Genomic DNA, 26,698 nt, shown 5'->3' with positions numbered 1-26,698 from the left:
GGGCCGGGAGCAGGGGGAGTCTCAGAGAGTGTAGTGTGGGCCCCTCTGGAATCTGGGAGAGTGGGTATACGCTCCTTGACTTCTGTGTCATCCCCACCACCTCAACCACTGCATTGTGCTTGTCGGAGTATCCTCTCCAAAGTGGGCATCGACATCGGTTTTCTGGATTCACTTGGAACTGGGAGTTCGTTTCCAATGAGGTGTGAGGTTATGTGCTTGGGAAGGGGCTGCCCTTATCAGGAGCTTCTTACAGTGGAAGCTCCAAAGAAATAGAGATCCTTAGCATATCATTTCTGTTTTATTTGAGTATCTTCTTCGAGGTTTTGTATGCGGGCTGGGGTCAGGGGATGGATACATGAGCAGCAGCGAGGGCTGGCAGCAGTGACAAAAGTTGCTGTAACAGCTCCTGACAGTTCTCTGACATCACACGTCTGGAGTGACTTGGGCAAACAGGGATCCCCGTCCAGAACTAAGAGAAAATCTTGAGCGTTATAAAAACCCTTGAGCAGATTGAAACTCTAAGACCAACATCTACGCCTCAACGTGGGGGGTGAAAAGAGTCCATTTTGTGTTATGGAGCACATTGGGTCTATATAAAACTGGGCAGTACCAGGGCTCAGCTAGAGACCCGTCCCTTAGCAACCAACATCACAGGAAAAGAGTTGCCACAATCCACATCGTCCTGCCGCCCACTGTGCTGGTTCCTTGGAGCACTACCTTGTGTCTACTGGGTGTGGCCTCCTCTAGCCACCACCTAACCAGATATTTTATTTGGATTTTCACTTAACATCTAAGCTAGAAATCTGCAAAGGCAGAATCTGGGGAGTAAGGTCGTGCTCCTGAGGTTCCCCCCAAGGCTTTTGGGGACCGGGAGAAGCAGCTCCTTTTGGGCCTGGGAGGTGATCTCTATCAGGAGCTTGGGAGACAAGGCTATGAGGCTGGGCCCTTGGGGAGGCTCTTTGCAAGGCCAGTCCTTCCCTCCCTCTCCAGGTTGGACCCTGAAGCACAGCATCTGCCTCTGCCCAACCCCTTCGAGCCAGGCCAGGAGCAACTTCGGTGAGTAGGCTGGGGTGAGGCCAGGCCTGGGGCTGCAGACTGGTGTCTAGTGGGCTGATTTTCCACTTTTTTGCCAGACTTTTACAGAGCTACCTAAAGGGACTAGAGAGGATGGAAGAGGAGCCAGAGAACATGAGCCGAGAGCAGGGTAAGAGGCTGGGATGATGGGGCCAGTGGACGGGAGGCTCAGGGCAACCAGAGTTGGGACTGATGTCAGGCCATCCCGTGACTCCTGCCTGATCCAGCTGTCCCCTGATGCCTCTTCTGATCCAGCTTCTCTTCCTTAGTTCTCCTCTACCTCTTTGCTCTCCACGACTACGACCAGAGTGGACAGCTGGATGGCCTGGAGCTGCTGTCCATGTTGACAGCCGCTCTGGCCCCTGGAGCTTCTGACTCTCCCACCACCAACCCGGTAAGCTCTTCTTCTTCTCCATGAAGAAGACCCAGCTCCTTGGGGTTTTGGGGTTTATTTTATTTATTTTTGGCTTTACTGGGTCTTCATTGCTGCAGGCAAGCTTTCTCTAGTTGTGGCAAGTCGGGCTGCTCTCCAGTTGTGGTCTTTGGGTTTCTCATTGCGGTGGCTTCTCTTGTCGCAGAGCACTGCCTAGGGTGCACAGGCTTCAGTAGTTGTGGTGTGAGGGCTTAGTTACCCCCAGGCATGTGGAATCTTCCTGGACCAGGGCTTGAACCCACGTCCCCTTCATTGGCAGGGGGATTCTTAACCACTGAGCCACCAGGGAAGTCTGCTTTTGTTTTTCTCATCATGACTTTTTTTTTATAGTGAATCCCCTGTAAAAGGAGGGCTCAGAGCCTGCATAGCAGGGATGTAGGTCGTATGGGGAGGGTCAGGGTTCCTGGGGGCATCTCCAGTCACTACAGACTCTTCCACAGGTGATCCTGGTAGTGGACAAGGTGCTGGAGACTCAGGACCTGAATGGGGATGGGCTTATGACCCCTGCAGAGCTTGTCAACTTCCCTGGAGAGGCTCCAAGGCACACAGAGCCCAGAGAGCCTCCGGAGCCACAAGATGTTGGGATGCAGCCTCTGTTGGCTAAAAGCCCACCGAGACAAGAAGCATATGAAGCTCTGAGTCCTGGAGAAGCAGCTGGAGGACAGGCAGAGGCCAGAATGGAGTTCTTGGAGCCTGTACAGGAGGCTGGGGGACAGGCTGATGCTGTAAGAGAAGCCCCAGGCCCTGGAGGGCAGGTTGGGGGACAGGTAGAGACTGGGGACGCTGGAGGGAGAGCAGAAGAACTTCTAGGAGAAACACTGGGGTCTAAGAACGCCCCAAATGAGCTTGAGATTCATGCTATTCAACTGGAGAATAGTGAGATGTAAACCTTGAGGGTACAGGTTTGCACCACTAGAAGTCTCAGTGTTGGAACATAAGCTCTAAGGGTAGGGTGTGTATATTAGGATGACGACCACCTCTGTGCCCCCTCCTTGGCCCCAGTAGGTGGTAGGTCTTTCTGTGCAGTTCAGTTCAGTCTGTGCAGTTCAGGGAGACCCTAAGTTGAAGGGCAGCTTTAGGGCCCAGATGACCAATAAATAACTGAATGAACCCATCCCCCTGGGCCATCGATCCTCTGGCCCAGCATGCCCTGGCCTCAGACTGCAGGGGTCAGGGACCAGACAGGCCTCTTGGGAGGGCAGGAATTCAGTTTACCCAGTGTTCCCAGACGAGACACAGAAGAGTTCAGCACTAGGCCACAGCCAGCTGCAGACAACTGGGGAAGGGAGCCCAGCCTCTCCCCAGGGCCCAACCGCCAACACACCCTCCTGTATTCAGGGCAGGTCTGCTCCATCACCCTGTATCTGCTCCCCACCCCTGAAAATATTAATAATAACTGCCATTTACAGAGTGCCTAGTGCACACTGGGCATCATGCTGGGCATTTTATAGGTTGTGATTTCATCCTCACCATAATTATATGACCAGATGGAATGATCTCTACTTGACAGATAAGGAAATTGGGGAAGATGGAATTCAGTAACATACCCAAGGTGAAACTGAAAATCACTCAGTTGTGTCCTACTCTTTGCGACCCCATACAGTCCATGCAATTCTCCAGGCCAGAATACTGGAGTGGGTAGCCTTTCCCTTCTCCAGAGGATCTTCCCAACCCAGGGATTGAACCCAGGTCTCCTGCATTGTGGGCAGATTCTTTACCAGCTGAGCCAAAAGGGAAGCCCAAGAATACTGGAGTGGGTAGCCTATCCCTTTTCCAGGGGATCTTCCCAACCCAGGAATTGAACCGGGGTCTCCTGTGTTGCAGGCAGATTCTTTACCAACTGAGCTATCAGGGAAACCCATACCTAAGGTGACATAGGTAATTAGTGGCTGATTTGAATTCAGGTCTGTCTGACTCTAAAACCCATACCTTTGATCACATTCTATGGCCTCACCCTGCTGCCCCAACTCCCACATGGACATCTGCTGATTCCCACATGCCTTCAGTCTGGGTCTCTCCCAGGGAAGGCACCACTGTATCCTGGGTCACATTTGTGGCCGAGGCACTGTCTTGACTCCAAGGAAACTTCCAGAGTAGGGCTTGGGGGCAGTTACTGGGGAGATATTTTTGAATTGCAGAGGCTCCACCAAACCACAGAGTAGGCTCCCTGCCTGCTGGCCTGTCAGGTTGGCTCAGCCACGTGGACGTGCTTGTGGCCACTGGAGTCTTGTGACAGCACCAGCACCCAGAGGAGCTTGTCTCATGGCTTGTGGTTATTGGGAAGGCTCCCTGGGGTGCAAGGGGTTAAGTCTCCCCTCCCACTAGGAAGGCTCCAAGTCAGGCCCTCTTTCCTTGCTTCCTGGGCACTGACACCTACACTGGTGGCTGCTCTTCACCAGGAAGACCTGGGCCTCCAGCAAGGGCACAGCTCATGGCAAGCCTGGGTCGCTTCCTGATGCCCTGGTCTCTGCAGGCCCTCCTCTGGGCCTGGACAAGAGGTGAATTTGGGGAAATAGAGAAAAAGAGGGTGAAGGATTGTTGGATCAAAACCTCTGGAATCCCCAGCCAGAGCAGCTCAGTCATTGAAAACCCACAGACTGCCAGGAGGAAGCTGGCTCTGGGAAGATTTATTTGCTCTGCGACTCTGCCAAGTGAGATGCCAGGTCACAGGTGGAGCCCTCCCACAACCCAGATCGGCCCAGGGAGAAGGGCAGCCCGATGCCAGGCTGGCCGCAGAGGAGAAGGCAACAGGAGCCAGTGACGCCAGCCTGGGGCAGGGTGTGAGCCGGTGCCCACTGCCACAGGGCACTCATACGATGCCATCAAAACCCTGCAGACCGCACTTCTTGCCAGCCACCTGGCAGCCGAACCTCAGAGCCTCCTGCATGCTCTTCCCTGGAGAGAGGGACGAGTGGCCAGGTCAGCCGGGTCTTCCTGGCCCCAGCCCTGTGCCTCCTGCTGGGGTACTCACCCTGGGACAGGCTGAAGATGACTGCCGCGTTGAAGGTGTCTCCAGCCCCCAGAGTGTCCACCACGTGGGGCGGTGGGAAAGCGTCGGAGTGGAGCAGCCGTCCATCAGGGCCCAGCGCGTCGGCGCCCTCCTCCGCCCAGGCACAGACCAGCGTGGCCCTGCGACACCCTCCACTCAGCGAGCTGTTAGCCCAGCCCTGGCCCCAGCCTCGTCCCCCTCCCAGGGCAGACCCTGGATGCGAGGCTCCCTCACTCCTCACACCCGCACCGGGGCGCGGCCTGGCTTCTGCGAGCTCACCCCTTCCTCACGCGGCTATACAAGCCCCTCAGGGCCTCCTCTGCTGACCGGAACCCGAAGTGCTTGGCCACATCTTTGCTGACAAACACCTGTGGGCAGTGGAAGACAGGCTGATGGTCACCTGAGCTCTAGCCCCAGCTGTCCCATACCACCAGCTGCCTGACATTGATATTATAACGCTCCTCCTCCAACATGGCCGCCTAAGCCCTCAGGTAGCGTCCCGCTGTACCTCACGAAAGGTTTTCTCACTCGCTCAAGATATGCTGGAAAGCAGCCATGTAAGCTGTGACACAAAAGTCCCAGCCTATTTGTTCTAAGATCAACGAATCTCCTCACAATTGAAAACCCAGGGTGGGTCTTGAGCGCCATCTTGGGGTGCAGTTTACCATAAGCGGGTTAAATCACGGCTCTGAGGAGGGTTTTGGTTTTGTTTGGCTTTCCTCCTACAACTGTGCCCTCTAAGTCTGATTTCTTCATCTTTAAAACAAAGGGGGGGGGGGCTGGTTTCTAGAGCTTTCTTAACACCAGCTACACATTAGAATCACCAAGGAGTTTTATTTAAAAATACTTCAGGCTCCACCTCTATCAACCAAATTGGAAAAAAAAAAAAAAAATGAAGGTGGAGTTAAGGCATCCACATTTTTTAATGTGCAGCCAAGGGCCCAACCTGCTTTACCATGGTGCTAGGATTATCACCCAGATTCCATTTATGTTCCAAGTTTACATGGACAAGTCCTCTTCCCACCCTCCCCCACGCCCTAGTGGCTCCCACCCCATAGTTGGAAGGCATTGTGCTGTTCTATCCGCTATAGCATCTTCACCTGCTCTGATGCGTTCTGGCCCTGGAGCAGAGCAGGGCAGGGCAGGGCAGGCAGCTCAAAACCAGCCAGGCTCATTCTTCCCTTCCAAAGGAAAAGACAGGAGGCCCATTGAGGAGAGGCTGGCCCTGTGGCTGGCTGTCCTGGCCTTGTACAATCCATCTGGAGATACCCATGAGCCCCCTGGGGTTGAGAAATTTTACTTCTTGGCTACTGTGGAGGTCTGTGCAAGAGCCCAAAGCAGGGAGTCTGTCTCTTTGCTTTGCCCTCACCTGCCAACATCACCATGTGTGAAAGGCAGGATAAGGGAATGTTCAGACTCCATTTAAGAACCAAATTAAGCTGGATGTGGCTGGGAGCTGGGGGGAGTGTGTGGGGTTGGGGGGTGGGTGCTGCAGGGGACGCTTACCACATCTCCATAACCAAACAGCTGGTACAGCTCCTCACGCGGCTTCTCCACCTCCACAGACACCTTGATCTTGCTCTCTGGAGGCTGCCTGGCATTGTGCTGTTCTATCCGCTGTAGCATCTTCACCTGCTCTGATGCATTCCGGCCCTGGAGCAGAGCAGGGCAGGGCAGGCAGCTCAGGACCAGGCAGGCTCATTCTTCCCTTCCTGCTGGAACTATGGGTGATGGGGGGAGAGGAGCCAGGGCTGCTGAGCTGGAAGTCATCCTAAGTCTCAGAATTCCAATGCTGTTATGGACCTTGGAGACCTTATCAACCAGCCCTCCCATTTCACAGATGAGAAGACTAAAGAATAAAAGAGACTTTCCTGGGACTTCCCTGGCAGTCTAGTGGTTAAGACAGCACCCCCAATGCAAAGGGCATGGGTTCAATCCCTAGTCAAGGAACTAAGGTCCCATATGCTACACAGTGTGACCAAAAAAGAGAGACTTTCCTAAGGACTACAATAAATTAAATGACAAAGCTAGGACTAGAACTCAGGACTTCTCAAGATCTCCTTCCATCTAGACTCTAAATGTTCTCTTGGAATGAAGACTCTAGTTTCCTTTATTTGGGAGCTGGGTTGGGGCCTCTCATTCCTGCCTTCCCCAGAGTTAACAGATCAGGTCTCTCACAGGCTGGCTCCTGCCAGAGGCTGAATCTGGAGGGGGTGGGGCAGCCTGTAACAGAAAGCATCCGACTTTGCCTAGAGCCAGCCTCCTGCTTCTGGTGCCTATATCCTGCTGTGTGATCTTGAGTACATTACTGAATCTTTCTGGGCCTCAGTTGCCCACCTGAAAACATAAATGAGGACAGAGAGGGGATGGGTTGGGCAGTGCTGGGCTCATTTATCGCTAAGGAACTCCATGGTTCGAAAACCAAGGAGGCAGAACATGTGGAGGGGCTGGAAGGTTGAGGCCCTCAAAACACAGGTAGGGCAGGTCTTGCCTCAATGTGGATCCACTTGAACCGGGTCAGCTCAACCTTCTCAAAGTCTTTAGCGGACACATCTGGCAGGTTCCTGAGTCACAGAACAGAGAAGGCACAAGGTGAGGTCAGCCAGAGCCAAGATCTCTAACTCGTTGCTAGGGCCCCTATGCCTGGCACTGCCTGCAGCATGGCAGGAAGCTGGATCTATAGCACATGCTTCCGAGGCTCAGCCCTGGAACAGACCCTGTTCCAGGCTAAACTTGAGACCACTCCTTACTCCACTGAGCTCCATCCAGATGGGGGACTGGAGGTAGTTTCCTAGGGTGCCCCTTCCTGTGTTTGAGGCTGTGATATTATCTAAAGGCAAATTCATCCACCGCATGTGTCAAGTAAGGGGCCAATCTGCATGCTTTGGAGACCACATCTCCCCAAATGCTCTAAGAGCACCAGGGACTACAATTCCCAGAATTCCTCTTGCCAGCAGCCCACACAGCTCCCAGCATGCAGTGTCCTGGGAAACTACAAGGGCGACCGCCATTCTTCCTAAAGCTCAGGTCTGGTTCTACTCACTTCTGGCTGCCCCAGCAGTGTCAGCACCACTGTCCTGAGTTTGGCAGCTCCATGTTATGATCCTGAGATCAAGGTTGGTGATTGAGGATGAACTGATTTTTGGCTGACTTAGGTGTGGAAACCTGGGAAGGGTCTGCCTTGATCTTCCTTAGCCAGAGACCTACACACAGCCAGTGGCCTCCCCTCCCTGTTCTGCACTGAATCCTCCCTGGATTTAACTAGCTGCCTAACTATGTCCCTTCTGAGGTGCGTCCCCATTGGTAAACGGGGCTGACCCTTAGCTTAACAGGCCTGCTGCGGCTGGAGATAATGTGTGTGGATATGCCTGGACCGAGGCCAGTAGGCAATAGACAGTTCTCCTTGGAGCTTCTCTCCCTCCCTTCCTGTGAATACCCATATTGTGTCCCTGATCAAAGTTGCTACAGAGTGTTGCTCAATGGGCAGATGACCAAGCATTGCCCAATGGGAAGATTGCCTCTAGGGTATATGCCTACCCACTCTTTCGTTGGGACACAAAGAGCCCAGGGCCACTGGTTATGGCCTATTCTTCTCCTAGAATGACTGCCCCTCCCCCAGGCCCAGTGGTTATGCTGGGCAGTAGGGTCAGCCGGAACCCCAGGGCAGTTGGTCTTGGGCCATCTCAGCCCTAACAGAGTACCTGGCACACACACACTAGGTTCTCAGGAAACTAAACCTCTGAGATTTTTCAGGAGGGACTCTGGGAGAGAGAAGTCTCCCCCTGGCAGCCTGGGACCCTAAAATGACCCCTCCCCCCCGCCACCAGATTAGCAAATCAGATGGCCCTTATCTGCTGACCCAATGTCCCTCTTCCTTCTTTCAGCAATGGCTTTGGATGGTATGTGGTATTTGGTCTAGCCTCATTATGCTGGACCCTTGGGAGTGGCTCATCTTTTTTGAATACCCAAACCCCAGCTCCTGATGCCATGCTGCAGGCTGGCAACCCTGGAAACTCCAGTGTGCCCCCTTCAGGGATCAAGATGGTTTGAATCACATCTCCCATGCCCTCAGAACGACTTACCCACCCCCACACCCAGGCTTCTGATTGGCTAATTATGGAGGAATCACATCATAAATTACATTTTGTACAGGTCTGCCTGCCTCTTCTTGGTGTTGACCAAGGCCAAGTCACCAGGCAGAGCAAAGCTCACCCCTTCCCACCTCACTTGTCCCCTAATTGAAAACAATTCCAAAATCACTGAACAGTATGGCATAGGAACAATTTCTGGTACAAAGAGAGAGGCCACAAAAGGCAGGCAAATGGGATGCCTGTGTGGCAAGTGAGGAGGCTGATTGGTGGGCTATGGCGGGCCAGGCCAGGGGGCCTTACGTGTCGTAGAGTACAATGGTACGGGAGCCATTGGAGATGTTGACGATGCAACAAGAGCACGGGGTCTCCCCTCTGCTCTGCCAGGCCACCTGAGACACATCCACGCCCCGCTGCCTGAAGTCAGCCACCAGGAAGCTTGGTGGGGGGAACCCAAGCCAAGGGAAGGGCAAGGAGACACAGATTAGAGACTCCAAGTGGCCCAGGCCTTCCAGGCCTTCCAGTGGGGAGCACACAGGCCTTGGAGAGAAGGGTCCTGCTCTGGGGGCTGAGTGATGGTGGCGGCGGCAGCTGGCAGGGTGCAAACAGGTGTACAAACCTGTAGGCATGTAGGATGGTGCGGCTACCGCTGGCCTCGCTGATGATGACTGTGGAGATGGGGACGGAGCCCGTGGTCTGAAAGACCATGTAGCGGAGGTCCACAGAATAGCGGCGGAAGTCGTCCAGGACAAAACTGCCAGGGCGGAGTAACCGGGGAGGTGCAGTTCGGCGGGGATTTGGGGATTAGAGGGTAGGTGGCAGGGCCATCGGGGACCCTGGGGTGCAAGCGGAGAGGCTAGGAAGGGACTGGGGTTTGTCACAGGCTTGGGGGGGCAGGAGAGGTGGGAGAGCATGGCTAGAGCTCAGGGAGGAAAACCCTCATGGACATTCTTTTAGGTCCTGACTGACCCTAGCCTTCAGTCTGATTCAAGCAGGAAAGATTTCGCTAGATGGGGTGGATTTTGGGACTGAGGATATGTACACTGTTCGAACCAAGAAGGTGAGGGCACTGTGGCCTGCACTGTGCAAGACAAGGCAGTATTAATAATTACAAGGTGATACTTTGTCCCCCGGAATTCCAATTCAGCTATTTCAAATCCTAAAAGATGATGATGTGAAAGTGCTGCACTCAATATGCCAGCAAATCTGGAAAACTCAGCAGTGGCCACAGGACTGGAAAAAGGTCAGTTTTCATTCCAACCCCAAAGAAAGGCAATTCCAAAGAATGTTCAAACTACCACACGATTGCACTCATCTCACACAGTAGCAAAGTAATGCTCAAAATTCTCTAAGCCAGGCTTCAACAGTATGTGAACCGTGAACTTCCAGATGTTTAAGTTGAATTTAGAAAAGGTACAGGAACCAGAGGTCAAATTGCCAACATCCGCTGGATCATGGAAAAAGCAAAAGAGTTCCAGAAAAACATCTACTTCTGCTTTATTGACTATGCCAAAGCCTTTGACTGTGTGGATCACAACAAACTGTGGAAAATTCTGAAAGAGATGGGAATATCAGACCACCTGATCTGCCTCCCGAGAAATCTGTATGCAGGTCAGGAAGCAACAGTTAGAACTGGACATGGAACAACAGACTGGTTCCAAATAGAAAAAGGAGTACGTCAAGGCTGTATATTGTCACTCTGGTTATTTAACTGATATGCAGAGTACATCATGCAAAATGCTGGGCTGAATGAAGGACAAGCTGGAATCAAGATTGCCAGAAGAAATATCAATAACCTCAGATACACAGATGACACAACACTTATGGCAGAAAGTGAAGAACTAAAGAGCATCTTGATGAAAGTGAAAGAGGAGGAGAGTGAAAAAATTGGCTTAAAACTCAACATTCAGAAAACTAAGATCCTGGCATCCAGTCCCATCACTTAATGGCAAATAGATGGGAAACAATGGAAACAGTGAGAGACTTTATTTTTTGGGGATCCAAAATCACTGCAGATGGTGACTGCAGCCATGCAATTAAAAGACACTTCCTCCTTGGAAGAAAAGCTATGACCAACCTAGACAGTGTATTAAAAAGCAGAGACGTTACTTTATCGACAAAGGACTGTCTAGTCAAAGCTATGGTTTTTCCAGTAGTCATGTATGGATGTGAGAGTTGGACTATAAAGAAAGCTGAGTGCCGAAGAATGGATGCTTTTGAACTGTGGTGTTAGAGAAGACTCTTGCGAGTCCCTTGGACTGCAAGGAGATCCAAAGGAAATCAGTCCTGAATATTCACTGGAAGGACTGATGCTGAAGCTAAAACTCCAATACTTTGGCCATGTGATGTGAAGAACCAACTCATTTGAAAAGACCCTGATGCTGGGAAAGATCAAAGGTGGGAGCAGAAGGGGATGACAGAGGATGAGATGGTTGGATGGCATCACCGACACAATGGACATGAGCCTGAGTAGGCTCCGAGGGTTGGTGATGGACAGGGAGGCCTGGCGTGCTTCAGTCCATGGGTCACAAAGAGTCAGACATGACTGAGCAACTGAACTGAACTTTGTCCCCCGGTTCCCTCTGCCTGCCCATTCCCCGGTACTCCTCTCTTGGAAGTCCTTCCTGTCCTCATGTGATTCCTCTCATTCCACACCTGCCTTCATGATGCCCAGCCAGGAGGTGGTGCTGCCTTGGTGGGGGCCAGGGGCCCCGCTCACTGCCCTCGCCTTCCACAGCATGGTGAGCCCACCCAGTGCCTAAGGCCCCTCAGTATGGGTCCAGAACTCCTGCTCAGAATCCCCTCTGGTCAGAATGAGTTGTGGGGGCAGTCCCTCAGGAAGACTGCACCAGCAAAACAAGGAGACCACCCCGCCCCTCCCAGCTCTTTGGAAATGCAGAGTCCTGTCACCAGGAGCTGGCAACTACACCCAGTAGTGCAGCCACCATCCTGGCCGTTCTCACTATGACTGGACCCCACTTTCAGCAACACCAAAGCTGGACAATACAGATTGGTATAAAGGTACCATATCAGGGCATCATTCTTTGTCTTACACCTTAAGGATCCTTTAAACAGCAGCTTTCCCAGGTGGCTTAGATAGTAAAGAATTTGCCTGCAATGCAGGAGACCCAGGTTCGATCCCTGGATGGGGAAGATCCCCTGGAGAAGGGCATGGCAACTCACTCCAGTATTCTTGTCTGGAGAGTCCCATGGACAGAGAAGCCTGGGGGACTACCATCTGTGGGGCTGCAGAGTTGAACGTGACTGAGTGACTGACACTTTTGTACTGCATGGATGGAAAACAGGATTTGGTTTGCCACATACCTTTTAGTCCCCACAGTGCCAGGCACACGGGAGGTGCTTACACAGTGTTTGCTGAGCATGTGGGGAGAATTTGGAATGGCACACTTATCAGCATGACTGCTACTCAAAGTTGGGCCCGCCACCCAGAGCAAGAGGCCCGATCTCGCTCTAGCTGGAAGGAAAGGCAGCTGCTGAAGAGGGTTGGCAAGTGAGCGGCTGTTGGCTCTGGGTCCCTCTGTCCCACCCCAGAGGGCAGGCTCTAGCCCCATTATTTTCTCCATGCCAGTTCCTAGGGAAAGGAACCTGGCTGCAACTTGGGGCTGGGCTCTAACAGCGTTCAAAGGGCTGTGCTTTCCAGGCCAACAACCTGGCAGCCTGCCCCTGTGCCCACAGTAGGCAAAGTGTGGGCCTCACCTCCTGATAAGTGCTTGCTGAGTTGGCAGTGCCAGGGGTCAAAGAGCTCTTGGGTCCCTGCAGCAGCCAACACAGAGCAAGTGCATGGGCCACTATGGGTGGCAGCCTTCTGGCCAATGGAAGCATGGGTCTGGGCCCAGTTTTAGCACGTGGCATCGGGGTGTCCTTGGGCAGGGAGCTCTTGATGCTTCAGTGAACATCAGGGACACAAACACTGGCCCTGCCCCCTCAGTTAAGAAAGAAACTGTGGGCCTGGACCCTGGGACCACGGATGCAGGACATCCTGGAGGGAGGGTGGGTACAGCATGTCCCTAACCACCTTCTGCCACAAGCACAGGCAGGACAAGGGACGTGAGAAGGGCAAAGTCACATCCACCGCAGAGAGTCTGTTGGAAGCAAGGAAGGAGAAGGTGGGAAGCTGAAGCAGGCTCCAGGGAGTGGTCAAGGAAACAGGCTGTGAAAATGAAACCTTGACAAGAGCAACATTAATGACTGAGCAGCAGATAAGCCACACCAGGGAGAGTCTGGGATGCTGATCCTCCACTCCCCTCCGCCCCACCACCCATTTCTGGAGGTCACAAACCATTTCTCAGAGACTGTCCAAGGCTGTCCAAAACTGGCCAAGGCTTCCTTCTCCCCCCACCCTGAGGGCCGCCCTTCCCTGCTCCCACCACTCACTCCGCAACGTGGCCCGGGGCCAGCGAGCCCATGAAGGCACAGGGGGCTCCAAGCAGGGAGAGGACAGTGCAGGAGTTGGATGCATTGCCTCCACGTTGCCATCTCTGGGACAAGCACCTGCAAAACACAAGGAGGGTCCCTGCAGCTCCAGTAGACTGAGCCCTCGGTAGGGCCCCCAGAATGAAAAAGCCAGGAGGGCCCCTCAGAAAGCATCCAGGCCAGCCTTAGGCTCAGCAAAGGGAAGAGGCCCAGGTGAGGACCAGGTCCATTCCCCAGCCCAGGCTAAATTCAAGCTCACAGTGATTAATATCTGTCTCCCACTATTCTTTTGACATCAGGAAAGCACTCCCTCGGTGTCATCACAGTTTGAGGGTTCCACTGACTCTAGGTTACCTCCTCCTCTTTAACAGTGACCCAGTTCCCCACCTTCCCCCTCCTCCCATCAAGCCTCCTCCTTGAGAGCTGCCTCTTCCCAAAGGTGGCAAATCTACTGCTGCTCCTGCCTTAGGAGAGCCCATTTCAGTAATAATTTAGACTAAAATGATTAAGACAAGAAGCAAACCTGGACACTGTATGATCATTTAAGAAGGTGGGGTGGGGGAGTTGCATGGTAACTTCTACTTGTCAAAAGTTAAAAAGGTTGTTGAGTGAAGACAAATGTTTCTCCATCTTTGTTTTTCTTTTTTTTCAGCTTTATTGTGATGTAATTGATGTATAACATTTTGTACATTTAAGGTGAAGAGAGGGATGATTTGATATATGTATATATTGTGAAATGATTACTACAATAAGGTTAGTTAACACATCCATTCCAGCACATAGTTGCCTTTTATTTTCCTTTGTTTTTCTCCATCTTTACTGAAAATATAACAAAAGGAAACGAAGTCAGGATACACCTGATGGGCTATCATCATCAACAAAAATGATAACTCATGCATATACAGTCAAAGCACTGGAATGATTTTTCATTTGTGTTCCAATAATACTGTGAGGTAAACAGTGCAGGCTGTTATTTATATTCTTCCAGTTTAAAAAAGGATAACAATAATAACTGCGGTAGCTTACCATAAGGGGAACAAGCACCAATGAACCACTAATTAAGAGAAATAAGTAGAATTTTTAGACTAAGGTATATTTGTACACAAAACTTAACACTGAAGTTCCCTTTAGCCTTTGGAAAAGGGGGCCATGATCCCGTGAGAAAGAAGGATACTAATCTGTAAAGGATCCAACATTTCTCAAACTCTGAGCTTTAGAGAGATTTTCATGCTGTGAAGAGAGGAGAAGCCTGGAGGGACTGGACTTGCTCAGAGTCACACCAACAGGTAAGGACAATGCTGATACCAGAACTCAGGTTTCCTGACCCCAAACCACTCCAAATGCTTTGTATTTTTAACTGGGTCCCAGCCCGAGGAGGTTTCAGAGAAAGAGGCTATAACTTTACTCTGTGGAAACCCTTTAAAGTCACATGGATGCCCAACTTTGAAGATGCTTTCTGGAAGGCCCTTTAGGCTTGGACTCTGAGAGGCCAGGCCATTCCTCAGGGGTCTGGATGAGTTCCAGGTAGCACCTCCTGAGGATTCTCTGCTGCCCAGGGAGAGAGCGTAGGACAGGAGGGGCCGAGACACTAGGAAGGCCTGGGTCCCCACTCAGGTCTGCCCATCTGGGAGGCACAACAGAGTCCAGGAGCTGGGCTGGGTGGGATGGACGCATGAGAGAGAGGCCCTGAAGACAAGCAAACTGCTCCACAGAGGAGCAGAACCATGGGTCTGGGGGATGAGGAGGCACCCCCTGAAGGGCAGGGGGCGGGGAGGACATGGTAAGGGTCTCTTCAGAGAGGCACTTCGCTTAGTGCCCACCATTGGAACCGGCCCCCATCGGGGTGACTAGTAGGCTCTGGTCCCAGCCTCCTGACAAGCAAGCTCAAAGGGGCTGGGACTCAGCTCTAGTGGAGCAGGCACTCTGGGTTCCCCCAAGGTCTCCCACAGTTCATGGAGAACCTGTAGCCCTAGAATTCACTGTTCTCCTAAGAGTAAGCCTATCCCTCACTGTGTACCAAGTTCTGGGGCCGACTTGACCTTGGCAGGTGGGTGAGGTCTATACAGCAGCACACCCTTGTGCCCAACCCCCACTGTGCCTTCACCCTTTGTCGGGGGCTCTAAAGTCTGGCAAACAAAGCAGCCCAAAGCAAAGGGTCACCTCCATGAGATGGGCAGCAGCAAAGGAACAGGGAGCACCTGAGAGGACAGAGGGCTGGAGACCTAGCATTAGGACACGTGAGTTTTACTACTGCTTTGCCACTCATTAACTACGTGGCCCCTTACAAAAACTGTCTCATTTCTCCAAATCCTTAGCTTCCTCATCTATAAAGAGAGAACAGGACTGATCCTTACATGCTTTCCATGGGCTGCTGTGAGGAAAGCATGTAATAATGCCTGTGATAGTGCTGTATGGATCCAAGCCTGAACTCCCAGCGCTCTCCCCTCAGTGAGCCTCATGGTTACTGGCACTGTAGCATCTTCCCAAGCTCAATCTTGAACTCGCCTTTCATCCAGTTCTTGGCTGAGAAAACTGAGGGCCAAGAAGCAATTCCTCTCTCTATTCTAAGCACTAGACTACCCCAAGAGAAAGTCACACGTTCCACTGCACTGGAGTGTCTTGGGATAACGTGTAATGGTGCAGTTCTTATCAAGAGTAAATATAGGAACCAACAAACGACTCTTCAACTTCCACCAGACAACCAAGAAGGGTGTTTTTCACTATGCTGTTCACTGAGTACTGACTGTAAAAAGGACTTCTGGTAAACTCCTTTTGGAATTCAGCACAAGGAAAAAGTCTGTATGGCTCATGAACCAACTGGACCATAACTCATAGCATCTCCAAATTTGCCTGCAGCGCCAGCAAGCCCTGAGATACAATGAAGCTCAAAGACCACGGTTTTCAATGTTTTTGAACAGTCTAACTGCACATACTTCTTATTGTAAGCTACCTCGAAAACACTGTTTAAAAGAAACAGATGAGATCTGTAAGTGGTAAATAAATTAGAAGTAAATGCTGGTGATAGGCACGTGCACGGGTCTTGTTAAAAAGGAAGGCACTGCTTTTACACCTTCCTAGCTGTGTGCCCTTCAGTTAAGTCACTGCGTCTCTTAGGGTCTCTACTTGCTTAGTCTACTTGGTAAAATGGGGATAATGATGTCTGACAGGTCCCAGGGTTGGAAATGGGAAGTGGAGAACACAATGCTATCCAAAGCCTGGAGCTTAATACTAAAGGCCTCAATTCTTTCCCCAGGTCCCGGGCAGAGGTCATGAGGCACCGGCTCCCAAGGCGACTCTCATAGCCTCGCTGCGGCCCGGCTTCGCATCCCTGCAGTCTTGGCCGCCTGGCATAACGCGGGGCTGCAGCGGCCCCTGGGGTCACCAAGGGGCCCGGGCGCCCCTACCTGCTGTCCGTGTCCTCCTCTGGGTATTTGTCCATCACATTGATGATGTCCAGCACCACTAGCCCCACGCACAGAATCTGTTTGTCTTCCATGAAGCTGCTCCCGGAGCTTTCTGGCCACCTGGCTGATGGGGTTCCTCCCTGGTTCTGCCTCCTATCCGGGTGAATGGTGTCCCGGCTCCCAGAGTCTGGCTCCTCCTCCGCGTTCGGAGCTCCTCCTCCGGGGAGCCTCCGGCGGCGGCTAGGGGTGCCGTGGGGTGCAGGGGACGGAGCTGGGCCCTTGCTCCCCACGACCACCCACTCCAGAGGACCTGGGAGCGCAGACCGCAAGGTCTCGGTATCTGGCCTTTCCTTGGCAATCTGCGTGGCCCAGGAGATGGCTACGTCTTCCACTTCTTGCCCTCAGTTTCCTCAATTGTCAGAAGGACTCGGAGCTGATGCAAAGCTCTCTAAAGCGTAGCTAGGCAACCTCCTGAACGCCAAGAGAAAGTACAGCAGAAGAGCATCCCGTGCCCCGCCCGCTCCCGCACCAGCTGATTCTCCAGACCCCAGGCCCGCGGGGTTGAGTCGGGCCTCGCAGCTGCGGCCTGACCCGCAAGCATCCCTAGCCGCGGCTCGCGCTGTCCCGGCTGCCCCGCCCCGCCCCCGAGGTCGAGCCAATCCCAGGCCGAGGCCTCGCCTCTGCGGCGGAGCAGCCGGGGCACGCAAGGTGGGCCGCGGCAGTCACGTGACGTGAGACCCCGCCCAGCGGCGCCGAGGTCGCGGGTCTCGGCGCCCTCTGGCGGACTCGGGCGGAAAGGGTGCGATCAGGAGGAAGGCCTGGCTGGGGCTCTAAGCGGGGGACGTGCTTAGCGCTCGCGGGTCCAGAGCAGGTGCAGGCAGAGCTCCTCCGGTCGGAGCTGAGGGAGCGAATCTGGTCAGGGGCTCCCTCACCCCTTCCCCTGTGTACTCCTGTCGACCCATGAACACATAGTAGAGCAGACGGCTTGTTTAGTTTTAGTTTTTGTTTTTTTAGAAAAACCAAGTGTCTTTATTCCTGAATAGTTTAGTATGGCAGTGGGGGCCGGAGCCCCCTCGAGAGAGCCCTGGAGCCGAGGTACTCGGCCTGGAGGCCAGTTGGGGGAGCAGAGGGTGCCAGGATGGGCCCCTCCGCAGTCCGGGTCCTGCAGGGACGGCGATCAGGCCAACGGTCTGGACGAGGGGACCCCAGAGTTCCCGACTCGGTGCACTCCAACCATGGGGAGGACGCCACTCGGCTCGGGGCGCTTCTGCTGCGGCTCCCTGGGGGTCGGCGCCGCGTCCCAGGCGCGACCCCGGGGAGCCCGGCCCCTGGCTGGCTGTTTGGCTGCGTAGACACTTCGGCCCGTGGGACCCGGTCCCCCCGCCCCCCGCAACCCCCGCTCTTCCCCCACCCCGCCGTCTACGCCTGTTCGAGCTCCAGGTCTTCGTAGAGCAGGGCTCCGCTGAAAATGGTGAGCGGTTCCTCCGAGTGCGCCAGCTGCCCCATGACCAGGTCGATGCAGACCGTGTCCCCGACCTGCAGCGGCAGGATGAGGCTGAACACGCCTAGGGCGCCCGGGCTGGGCTGGCTCTCGGCCACCGGCTTATTCTCCAGGCCCTCGGGCTCGTAGCCACCGGAGTCTATGCGAGCCACGCCCAGGTTGGAGCGGGACAGCACGGCCTCCACCTTCTCGTGCCGGTGCCCCGTGAGCACCGCGCTCAGCAAGTAGCGCCCTGCCAGTGGCGCCGTGAACACGCCTGCGGACAAGAGAGACAGTGAGGAGGGGAACAGGTGGCAGGGGCCGGGAAGGCGTCCGGGAGCCCTTCCAGAACTGTACTACGGAGGGACCCTCTGGGTCTTTTCTACCTCTGCTACCAGGACCTGAGCTCCACAGACGGCAGGGGAGTCGGTGTTTTTGTTCATTTCCGCATCCCCAGCACTTGAGGAGTGCCTGGGCAATAGCAAGCCCCCAGAAAGAGCTGTGGAAGGATAGGCTCTTCCCCTCCCCACCCACCCCTCAATCCAAGTTGTGGTGAGAAGGGATAAATGAAGGAGAGAACAGGGTTTTCCTAAACCAGAGAAAGGATCCAGCTTGTCTGAAAGGGAAAGAATGGGGACATATCATCGCACAGCCTCCCCGATCCCCCCAGTGCCCAGCTGCCTGCTTCCAGGCTCACCAGTCTCTGGATCGTAGTAGCCCCCATCGTTGAGCAGGACTCTGTCGAAGGGCACCGTGCCTGGTTCAGACCTGGGCAAGCTCAGGGCAGCTGAAAAGGCTACCCGGGGCACGGAGGCTGCTGGTGCCCCCTCGGGTCCTGGGGTGGGGGGAGGGTGTCAGAGTGGATGCTCAGTGCAGCCCCCTTATTCTCCACCCCCCAGGGCTGCCTGAGGCCCTCCATCCTCCAAATCCTGGTTCGGGTCCCCTCCCGCCAGCACTGAATGAGGGGAACTTACCCTGTTCACCTTGGGGACCTGTGGGGAGAGAAAAGGGAGCAGTGAGAACTAGGGCAGCTCTCGCTGAGTCACTCAGCAAACACCTGCTTTCCCACTGTGCCAGGCGCTATTCAGTCCCCCAAAGCAGAAATGGGGAAGACAGATGGGATCTATTTTTTTCAACCTTGTAGACTCAGCCACAGTCTTCAACACAGCAGGGAGGCCACCCATAGTCAACTAGCCAGCACACTGACTATCCTATCTCCTAGTTACTTTCCTAGTCAATGTCAGCCATGTAGGAGCCCCAGTTCCTCACACTTTCCCCCCTTCTCTGTCAAGTTCAGAGTAGAATGTCAAGCCCAGGGCTGCCCAGGGGGATGGCACCGCTGGCTGCAGCAAGTTTCTCAGCCCGCTCACCTGGTGGCCCCATAGGCCCCTTTTGTCCATCCTTGCCTGGAGGTCCTGGAGGCCCAGCAGGGCCAGGGGGTCCCTGCATCCCAGGAGGCCCTGGTGGCCCAGCCTCACCTGCAGGCCCTACGGTGACAAAACTGGGTTGAAGGAGAGCCATAAAAATGAGTTTCCAAAAGACAAGGAAGGTGGTAGATCCAGGGACAGGGTGATGGGGCCCCTTGCTGCCCATGCTGGGTACCTAGGCAGCAGAGCAGCACCCCACCTCCACCCACAGGCCTGTTTGAGCCATCAAGGAGGGTGGGGAGCTGGGACCTTGGGTCATCTCTTGTGGACAAGCCAAGCCCTGGGACAGCGATGGTTATGCAATTCATGCAGAGCAAGGTAAAGAGCAAGTAAACGAGATTAAGGCTAGGCTGTTGTAGGGTCAGGGGAGGGGAAAGAGAAGACTTGAAAAAGGTCCTACCCGCCCCCCCCCCCCCCGCCCCCGTGCCTCGTCTTGCCCGCTCACCGGTGAGGTCCTTCAGGCTGAACTGGTGAAGCTGGTCCTCCAGCAGCAGCAGGGAGCTATTAAGGGCACCCAGCCGCTTGCCCAGCCCGGCCTGCCCCTCTAGCAGCTTCTCCAGCAAGGCTGCCTGTGTCTGGCTGGTGCTGTTTGTTTCCCGTAGCCCAGCCCAGAGCCCAGCCACATGTCTGGAAAGGCCTTCACGCAGGCCCTGCAGTCCCCCGGCCACCGTGTCCAGCCTCTCACAGACTCCCTCCAGGCGGCCCAATCGCCCCTCTAGGCTGGGGCACTGGCCGGCCTGTGCCTGTCCCTCCTCCAGGCCTCGGAAGCGCTCCTCACTCTCTGTGGCGTGCTCTGTGGCCTCCTGTTGCAGTCTATTGATCTCAGAGATGATGCGGTCCTTGGTGGCTCCCAGGTCAGCCAGATCAGCACCCTGGCCCTCCACGGTGGTCTGCAGCTCATGCAGCGAGTCATTGAGGGAGCTGAAGGTGAGAATGACCTCAGAGAGCTCTCCTTGCAGGGCCTGGAGGGCTGAGCCTGAGCTGCCCCCGAACACACTGAAGCCATCCAGCGGCCCACGGCTCGGTCCCCCGACCCCAGGGCCGGCCCCAGGGCCCCGGGGAGGTAACAGCGGGCAGGAGCAGCGCTCCACGCCATCCCGCAGGCGGCCGAGTTCCTCTTGTACACCTCCGCAGGCGCCACAATCCTCCTCCCCACGGGCCTGCAGCAGCCCCTCCAGTTGGCCCAGCCGTGCAGCTGTGAGATTCAGCTGCAGTGCAAACTCTGCAGCCGTCTCGCCCAGGGCATCGACGCGACCATGGAGCAGGCCCACCGCCCCTTGCAGTTGCTCCAGCGCGGCCTGCTGGGCCTCCCCAGCTGCTCCCAGCTTGTGCAGGTCTGAGCCCACCAGCCTCAGCTGCCCCTCATTGTCCAGCACCCTGTGCTCCAGGGCACTGAGGATCTCCCTGCCCTGGGAGTCCTGCTCCCCAGGGGCCCCAGAGCAGAGCTGCCCACATGCCTGCACTGCCCCTGCCACCTGCTCTTCCAGCTGACTCAGCCGCCCCCCTAGCTCTCCGCTCACATTGGTCAGCCGCCCCTCTAGCTTCTCTAGTTTGCCCCGGGCAGCAGGTAGCCAGTGGCCCAGCCCCCCAGGACGCCCCGGCCAGCCCTCCTCCTGTTCCTCCGAGGGGCCCAAGGTAGAGTTGAATCGGTCCTCCAGGCGGGAGAGGCGGGATGCTAAGCTGGTGTAGCCTGGCGGGTGGCCCCCCTGCCCAGATGCTCCTCCCAGGTGGGTGCCTCGCCGCCCGCTCAGCACTGTCACCGAGCCAGCCACAACGTCCAGCCTCCTCTCCAGCTCGGCCAGTCGCCGGCCCAGCTCTGGAGGGCAGCATTCCTGAGGGGCCCAGCGGCCCAGGGCCTGCCCCGAGAGGTGACGCTGCCGCTCCTCCACGGAGGCCAGTAGCTTCTCCAGCGCTCGAAGCCGCTCCCTGTCTTGCTGCTGCTGCCGTCGAAAGCCATCCAGCCCTGCCAGGCACACAGAGCACGACTCCTGCAGCCGCTGCTCCAGCTCCCGCAGCAGCTCCTCACTGTGGCCAGGAGGGGCCGGGGTGGGGTCCGGAGCCCTGCTGCTGCCGCCGCCACTGTGATGGTTGTTCAGATGGCCCAGCTCCTGGTCATGGGTGGAGACGCGGTTGTCCAGGAGCTGCAGCTGCTGCTGGATCTCACTGAGGGTTTCGTGCACACCCGGGCGGGCTGCTGCATCTGCCGGTTGTTGCCTCCCATTAAAGGCCGTCTCCACGGCCCTCTGGACGTCTTCGGTCAGGCGCCCGCTCAGTCCCTGCAGGACACCCCGAAGGCCCTGAAGCTCCTTTGTCAGGCTCTGCACCTGCTCTTCCAGCTGCTGGATCTTCTCGGACTCCCCAGGACCTGGCAGAGAAGGGGAGGGATAAGGCTGAGGGGCTGGTCCCTACCTCCTAGGGACCTTCTCTCCCCAGCTCCAGCGAAAGGGCAGAGTCCCAGCTGATTTGGCCATTCCTTAGCTGGGTGACCTGGGCAAGAAAAGATGGAAGGAAAGAGAAAGCAAAACAAAACCCCAAAAAAGAAAAGATGGAAAGAAACTCCATTCACTGAATGCCTCTAAGTCAAATATGCACCATGGCTCCTTCCCCTTTACAACTGCATTGCACAAATACCATTGTGTGTTTTAGTCGCTCAATCATGTCTAACTCTTTGCGACCCCATGGACTGTAGCTCGCCAGACTACTCTGCATGGGATTCTCTAGGCAAGAATACTGGAGTGGGTTGCCATTTCCTCCTCCTCATTCCTTCCTTCCCAAACCAGGAATCAAACCCAGGTCTCCCTCCTTGCAGGCAGATTCTTTACCATCTGAGCCACCAGGGAAGCCCATTAGCTTTTCCCATTTGATAGACTGGGAGATAGAGGGCCAGAGAGGTTAATTAACTAGGCCATGGATTACAAGTTTAATATGGTTCTATCATCCAGAATGCCTCCTAACTTTATGGAAACTGTTTCTGCAGCTGAGAAAAAGGAACTGACAATACATCGCTTCCGCAGGGTGAGTGAAATGTGAATGTGGGAGGCCCCTCTCCACACCACCACAGGGACAAACACAACTCTGAGGCAAGCTGCAGGGGATCTGGCTGGGTGTTGGAAGAGTCAGCCAGCAGTTCCTGTTTCCATAATTACAGCACGGCTATCTCCCTGGCAGGCAACACAACACATCTGCAGTGCTGGGCAACGGGGACTGCTGCATTCTGGGACCTGCAGTCTCTAGAGGCCACTGGGGCACCTGGGACCTGTAGTCAGCTGCAGTGCATGCTAGGACTTGTAGTCCCAAGTGTCTATCCCCTTGGACCAAGCTTGTCCAAGGAATTCCCCGTTCCTCCCGCAGCTGTTCCCAACTAGGAAGTATCTCGGCCACACGTGGGCGTGTGCGAGCACATTCTCTTTCTCTGCCTTCCTTTTCTCTGGGTCTCACTCAATCTCTCTTCTCTCACACACTCACACACACATACACACAACCCCCACACAGACATTCTCTCGGTCTCTTGCTCTCAAGTGTGGAAAGGGACCTCAGGGATCTCATTAACTATCTTTTGTTCTGTGCACTCCTCCACTCCTCAGCCCCCAGCCCTGACCTGGAGCAGGGGTCTCCCCATAGCAGCCTGGCTCCATGCTTTTCCCCAGCATTGTCCCCATTCCTCTCCCCAGCAACTCCCATACTCACCTTCCCCTCCCAGTCCACTCAGATGGCTGCCCGCACTGGAGCCGGAGAGGTTGGGGCGGGCCGGCTGGGGCTGGGGCCGGGGCCGCGGGGTGGTGGGTGCGGAGCCCAGCGCCGGGGCAGGGCCCTCTGCACAGTCATCGCCCCCGTACCCCTGGCAGCACCTCCATTCCATATCTGTCACCGTTTTGTAGGCCACGCGGTAGCGAGGGCGGAGGAAGCTGCGGTACCTGGGAGAGGCAGAGGGAGGCCCCCTTACTCCTCCTGCACCATCAGTGATGCTGGCCCCTGTCCTCAGAGATGGGCCGCTGTTCGTGGGCTAGGTCTGTCCCTCAGGCTGGGTCCCCCTTACTGGCCAGCATGTGGCCTTGCTCAGTTGACAGTTGTCAGCCAGTTGGCCGAAGGCCAATCCCTGTTCTTCCTCCCCTTGTTCTGTGCTGGAGCTTTGAACTCCTCTCCTTGAATGTGGCCAGGCCCAGAAGACACATTCCCAAGGCTGGCAGGGTGGTCCAAGTGAGTGTGCCCTCAGTATCACACCAGCCAAAGAGTTGCCTCAGCATCTCCTCAAATGGCTCTCAGCGAAGCCCCTGGTCCTGCCCCTGGCTACCTGCTTTGTACAAATCCCCCAGGTTGGCAGCCCTGGCCCCGCCCCCACCAAGTACCCATCCTCACATGATGCTGCGGGAACACTGGGGCTGGCCCCAGCCACAGGGCTGGTAGTCGGGCTTGACGAAAGTCTCCACTCCATCCTCAAGGACACAGCTGACTGTCCGGGTCACCACATAGGCACACCAGTTCCTGCAGGCACAATCCCACCTGGGTCTGAGGGCCAGAGACACACATTCCGTGGGGAGGCCTAGGGGCTACCAGAGGGGCTGAGGGAGGGTCACAAGATGAAGGGCCTCTGGGGACCAGGGGGAGCTAGGGCTTTGGCAGGGACAGCTCCTCACCCCACCCCACCCCCCACGCCTTCCCGTGTAGTAGGAGGCAATAAAGACTTTTCAAGATGGGAACAGGAGGCCCAGAAAGTAAAACCACAACTACGGGATGTTGATCCTCATGGCTGGGCTGCCTGGGGAGCATCTGAATTCACGCATTCATTCATGTCCCTTTCTGTCTCAACCCCCAGCTTGGCGTGGCCTGTGTGAGCTGGCTGGCCAGGTTCCCTGGTGAACCCCTGGCTTCTCCTCACCCTTCAGGGGAGTGGTCAGAGCAGGCAGGGGTCCAGCTCAGGGTTAAGGAGAGAATAAGCCATTGATGAGCCCTGCCCGCCCTGGGGCTTTCAGTTCTACACTCTTGGCCCCCCACTCCCCCACCCCCGACCGGCCTCCACTCCGTGTCCGCTGGAGAAAGGAAAGGAGCAGAGAAGTGATGTGGGAAGCGTGGGTTTCTGCATGGGGCTGAGGGGGCCCTAGCATGGGATGAAAGGTCTGCCGAGACTCCCAGGCTGGTGTGGGCTGGCAGTGACAGGAAGGCCTGGCCCGTGGCCCTCAGGATAGCTTCCCTGGGCACCTAACGTGGAAGTGATTACTCCTGAGGTTAGATGGGGTAGGGGGGTGCCTATCTACTCCAGGGGGCCCTGAAGGAAGGCGGGCATGTGAAGAGCCACCTGGTGGCTGGGTTTCCTCTTACCCCGTCCTTTGCCCCAGTGGACAGCTCAGAAGAACGTACCCGGGGCAGGGGCCAGGACACCCACCCTCCCACCTACCTCCAGCCTTGGGCTAAGACCCAGACTCCTACCTGTGGCGGCTGGCAGGTCGGGGGGCACTCTGGGCCTGGGTGCCCCCAGAGCTGAGGGCCCCGCCACTCCCAGTGTAGAGGCTGTAGCCGCGAGGCGGGTAGCTGGCTGCCCCCACGGCGGTGGTCAGCAGGCAGCAGAGGTAGCAGCTCCAGAGGGTTCCGGGGGCCATGGTGGGGGCGCTCTGCGGCGGCCCTCAGAGGCACATCCTGGCCTGACCACTGGCGCCTCTGCCTGGAGCGAGGGTTGGGGGGATGCCGCTGCTCTGAGGGACAGCAGGTCCTGTCCCCAGCTTCCTGCTGGCAGCCCCCAGCCACACACCTCCTCCTTGGCTGCCTGGCCTGACCCCTCTCCCCCTCCTCTTTCCTCCTCAGGCTCCTGTCTGTCCCTCCTTCGATTCCTTCCGCTCTCCTCTTCTCCACTTCTGAGGGGAGTTTGTTCTCTGTGCCCCCCCTACACACAGCCCAGCCTCCTGCGCCTGGTCCCTGGCCCTCTCAGATGCTGCCTCCTGGGCCTCCACCCCCTCGCTCCATCTGGCCCTCCTCTGGTCTCCGCTGTCGGTTTTCCCCAGTGACCAGATCCTGGGGGTGACAGGGCTTTGCCCCTGTGGCTGCTCAGAGGCGCAAGAGTGGCTGTGGGGCGGGCCCTGGCCTCCCGCCTCTCTCTCCCTCACTCCCCTCCCTTCCCCCCCTGTCTGGCTGGCGGTCCAGCCTCCCCCTTCCTCCCCCCACCTCTCCAACCATCGTGCGCCACATCTGCTTCTTGTTAACTCCGGGAAAGAGAGAGAGAAAAAAAAAGGAAAAACAGAGAAATGTGGAGTTGCCGCCGGGCTTGGGGCCAGCCTCTCAGACAGGCCACATGGAGCGGAGCCGGGGCCAGAGCTGGGGAGGAGGCTCAGGGCTGGTCACTTAGACAGGGAACGGGAGCTGGAACCACAGCTCTCCTGGGGCCAGGGCAGGACCCCCGCCTCCCCCCTCCCGGGAGAGGAGCCCTAGGAGAGGTGGAGAGGAGAGCCGTAAAAGGGAGAATGAACTTGCAGGGGCTCAGCAGAACTGCCACTCACCATCTAGTCCAGCTGCCTCCTTTTATAGATGTGACAACTGAGGCCCAGAGTGGGAAAGTAACTTGTCCAAGGTAACACCGCAAATCAAGAGCATAGCTCAGATTAGAATCTAAATAGTACCCAGGTCAGTAGCTTGGGAGGAAAGAGGAGGAGAGGAGCAAAAGCTACTGGACCAGGGAGCAAAATGAGGACTCCACTGAGGCTGGCAGGAAATTCAGAGAAGCCAGAGGAAGAAAGGAGTCCGGCAATGGAGAGCAACTTCTGTCAAGCATGGAGAGGACATGGGCAGGAGGAGAAAGACTTCATTCTCCAAAGGCCAAGTGATCATGGGCGTCAGGCTTGTCTTGGTGAAAGCCATGAGTGGGGGAGGGGAGGCAGGGAGATGAGTTGGGCCCTATCTGTTTAGCCTAAAGGAAGTCACTCCCTACTCCAGAGCCAAGTCTGATAGCCTCTGAGGCAGGCAAGGAAGTTGACTCAACCACCAGCCTGTCTGGTAGGCTCCTCGTGAGATGTCCGAATCTGTCAGCTGGCCCCCCTCACCATCTGGCCCTCAGCATTGGGTTCTGTCCAGGTCTCCCTGCGTGGTGGGCCACTTGGGAGACAGAGGCAGAAGTACTAAACTGAAATCAGGCGAGAGTGCGGGGTGTGGGTGCTGACGAGGTGCCCAGGGAGCAAAGGCCCACGAAGGACTCAGTAAGGAGCAGCTGGTCCTGTTGGTGGACAGGACACAAGAGAGAATGAACACAGGCCAGACGGACAGAAGGCCAGGGGGCCAGACAGATGGATGCTGTGCTCCGGTTAAGAGGAGGAGAAAGACAGCTGACTGCTGCGGGGAGTCAGAGAAGAGCTGTTGGAAGAAAGAGAACCTGATCCGTGTTGGAGGG

The 26,698-nt window shown here is 55.8% G+C and overlaps 3 protein-coding genes and 1 long non-coding RNA gene across 22 annotated transcripts in view; 2 read left to right on the top strand and 2 right to left on the bottom strand.

Moving 5' to 3' along the window:
• Positions 1 to 3,075, top strand: part of PREB (prolactin regulatory element binding) — a 30,940-nt gene extending 27,865 nt beyond the window's left edge. For all 3 annotated transcript variants that reach the window (XM_042245897.1, XM_004005754.6, XM_060411962.1), the window contains 4 exons: positions 991 to 1,056; positions 1,134 to 1,204; positions 1,344 to 1,468; positions 1,948 to 3,075. In XM_042245897.1, coding sequence (XP_042101831.1) covers positions 991 to 1,056; positions 1,134 to 1,204; positions 1,344 to 1,468; positions 1,948 to 2,394 — 709 coding nt within the window. In that variant the 3' untranslated portion in view covers positions 2,395 to 3,075. The remainder of the gene's footprint in view (positions 1 to 990; positions 1,057 to 1,133; positions 1,205 to 1,343; positions 1,469 to 1,947) is intronic.
• On the bottom strand, positions 280 to 17,048 carry KHK (ketohexokinase). 16 transcript variants are annotated; one of them, XM_042245901.1, is made up of 10 exons: positions 16,423 to 17,048; positions 12,980 to 13,096; positions 9,204 to 9,338; positions 8,888 to 9,022; positions 6,988 to 7,060; positions 6,003 to 6,149; positions 5,597 to 5,677; positions 4,776 to 4,864; positions 4,479 to 4,636; positions 280 to 1,660 (listed from the first exon to the last, which is right to left on the bottom strand). In XM_042245901.1, exons 1-10 carry the CDS (start codon positions 16,512 to 16,514, stop codon positions 1,626 to 1,628), a joined length of 1,062 nt encoding a protein of 353 aa, XP_042101835.1. In that variant the 5' UTR covers positions 16,515 to 17,048; the 3' UTR covers positions 280 to 1,625. The 16 variants fall into 16 exon arrangements, with proteins under 16 accessions (XP_042101835.1, XP_060267950.1, XP_027822407.1 ...); XM_042245900.1 differs by lacking the exon at positions 280 to 1,660 and adding an exon at positions 4,115 to 4,402; XM_060411967.1 differs by lacking the exon at positions 5,597 to 5,677.
• Positions 7,467 to 16,040, top strand: LOC114113902 (uncharacterized). Its single transcript, XR_003588672.3, has 2 exons — positions 7,467 to 14,304; positions 15,334 to 16,040. It is a non-coding gene; the product is annotated as an uncharacterized LOC114113902 (long non-coding RNA).
• Positions 17,049 to 17,407: 359 nt separating the features above from the next.
• On the bottom strand, positions 17,408 to 25,387 carry EMILIN1 (elastin microfibril interfacer 1). 2 transcript variants are annotated; one of them, XM_042245896.2, is made up of 8 exons: positions 24,754 to 25,387; positions 23,686 to 23,835; positions 23,017 to 23,243; positions 19,775 to 21,694; positions 19,273 to 19,389; positions 18,877 to 18,894; positions 18,600 to 18,737; positions 17,408 to 18,179 (listed from the first exon to the last, which is right to left on the bottom strand). In XM_042245896.2, the coding sequence occupies exons 1-8, from the start codon at positions 24,921 to 24,923 to the stop codon at positions 17,842 to 17,844; spliced, it is 3,078 nt and encodes a 1,025-aa protein (XP_042101830.1). In that variant the 5' UTR covers positions 24,924 to 25,387; the 3' UTR covers positions 17,408 to 17,841. The 2 variants fall into 2 exon arrangements, with proteins under 2 accessions (XP_042101830.1, XP_027822401.1); XM_027966600.3 differs by having other exon boundaries at positions 23,686 to 23,811.
• Between the last annotated feature and the right edge of the window lie 1,311 nt (positions 25,388 to 26,698).

Source organism: Ovis aries, chromosome 3 (assembly GCF_016772045.2).
Source record: "Ovis aries strain OAR_USU_Benz2616 breed Rambouillet chromosome 3, ARS-UI_Ramb_v3.0, whole genome shotgun sequence".
In the NCBI taxonomy this organism is placed as follows: Eukaryota; Metazoa; Chordata; class Mammalia; order Artiodactyla; family Bovidae; genus Ovis; species Ovis aries.
The sequence above is the reverse complement of the archived record's forward strand: the minus strand, read 5'-3'. Positions and strand labels throughout refer to the sequence as shown.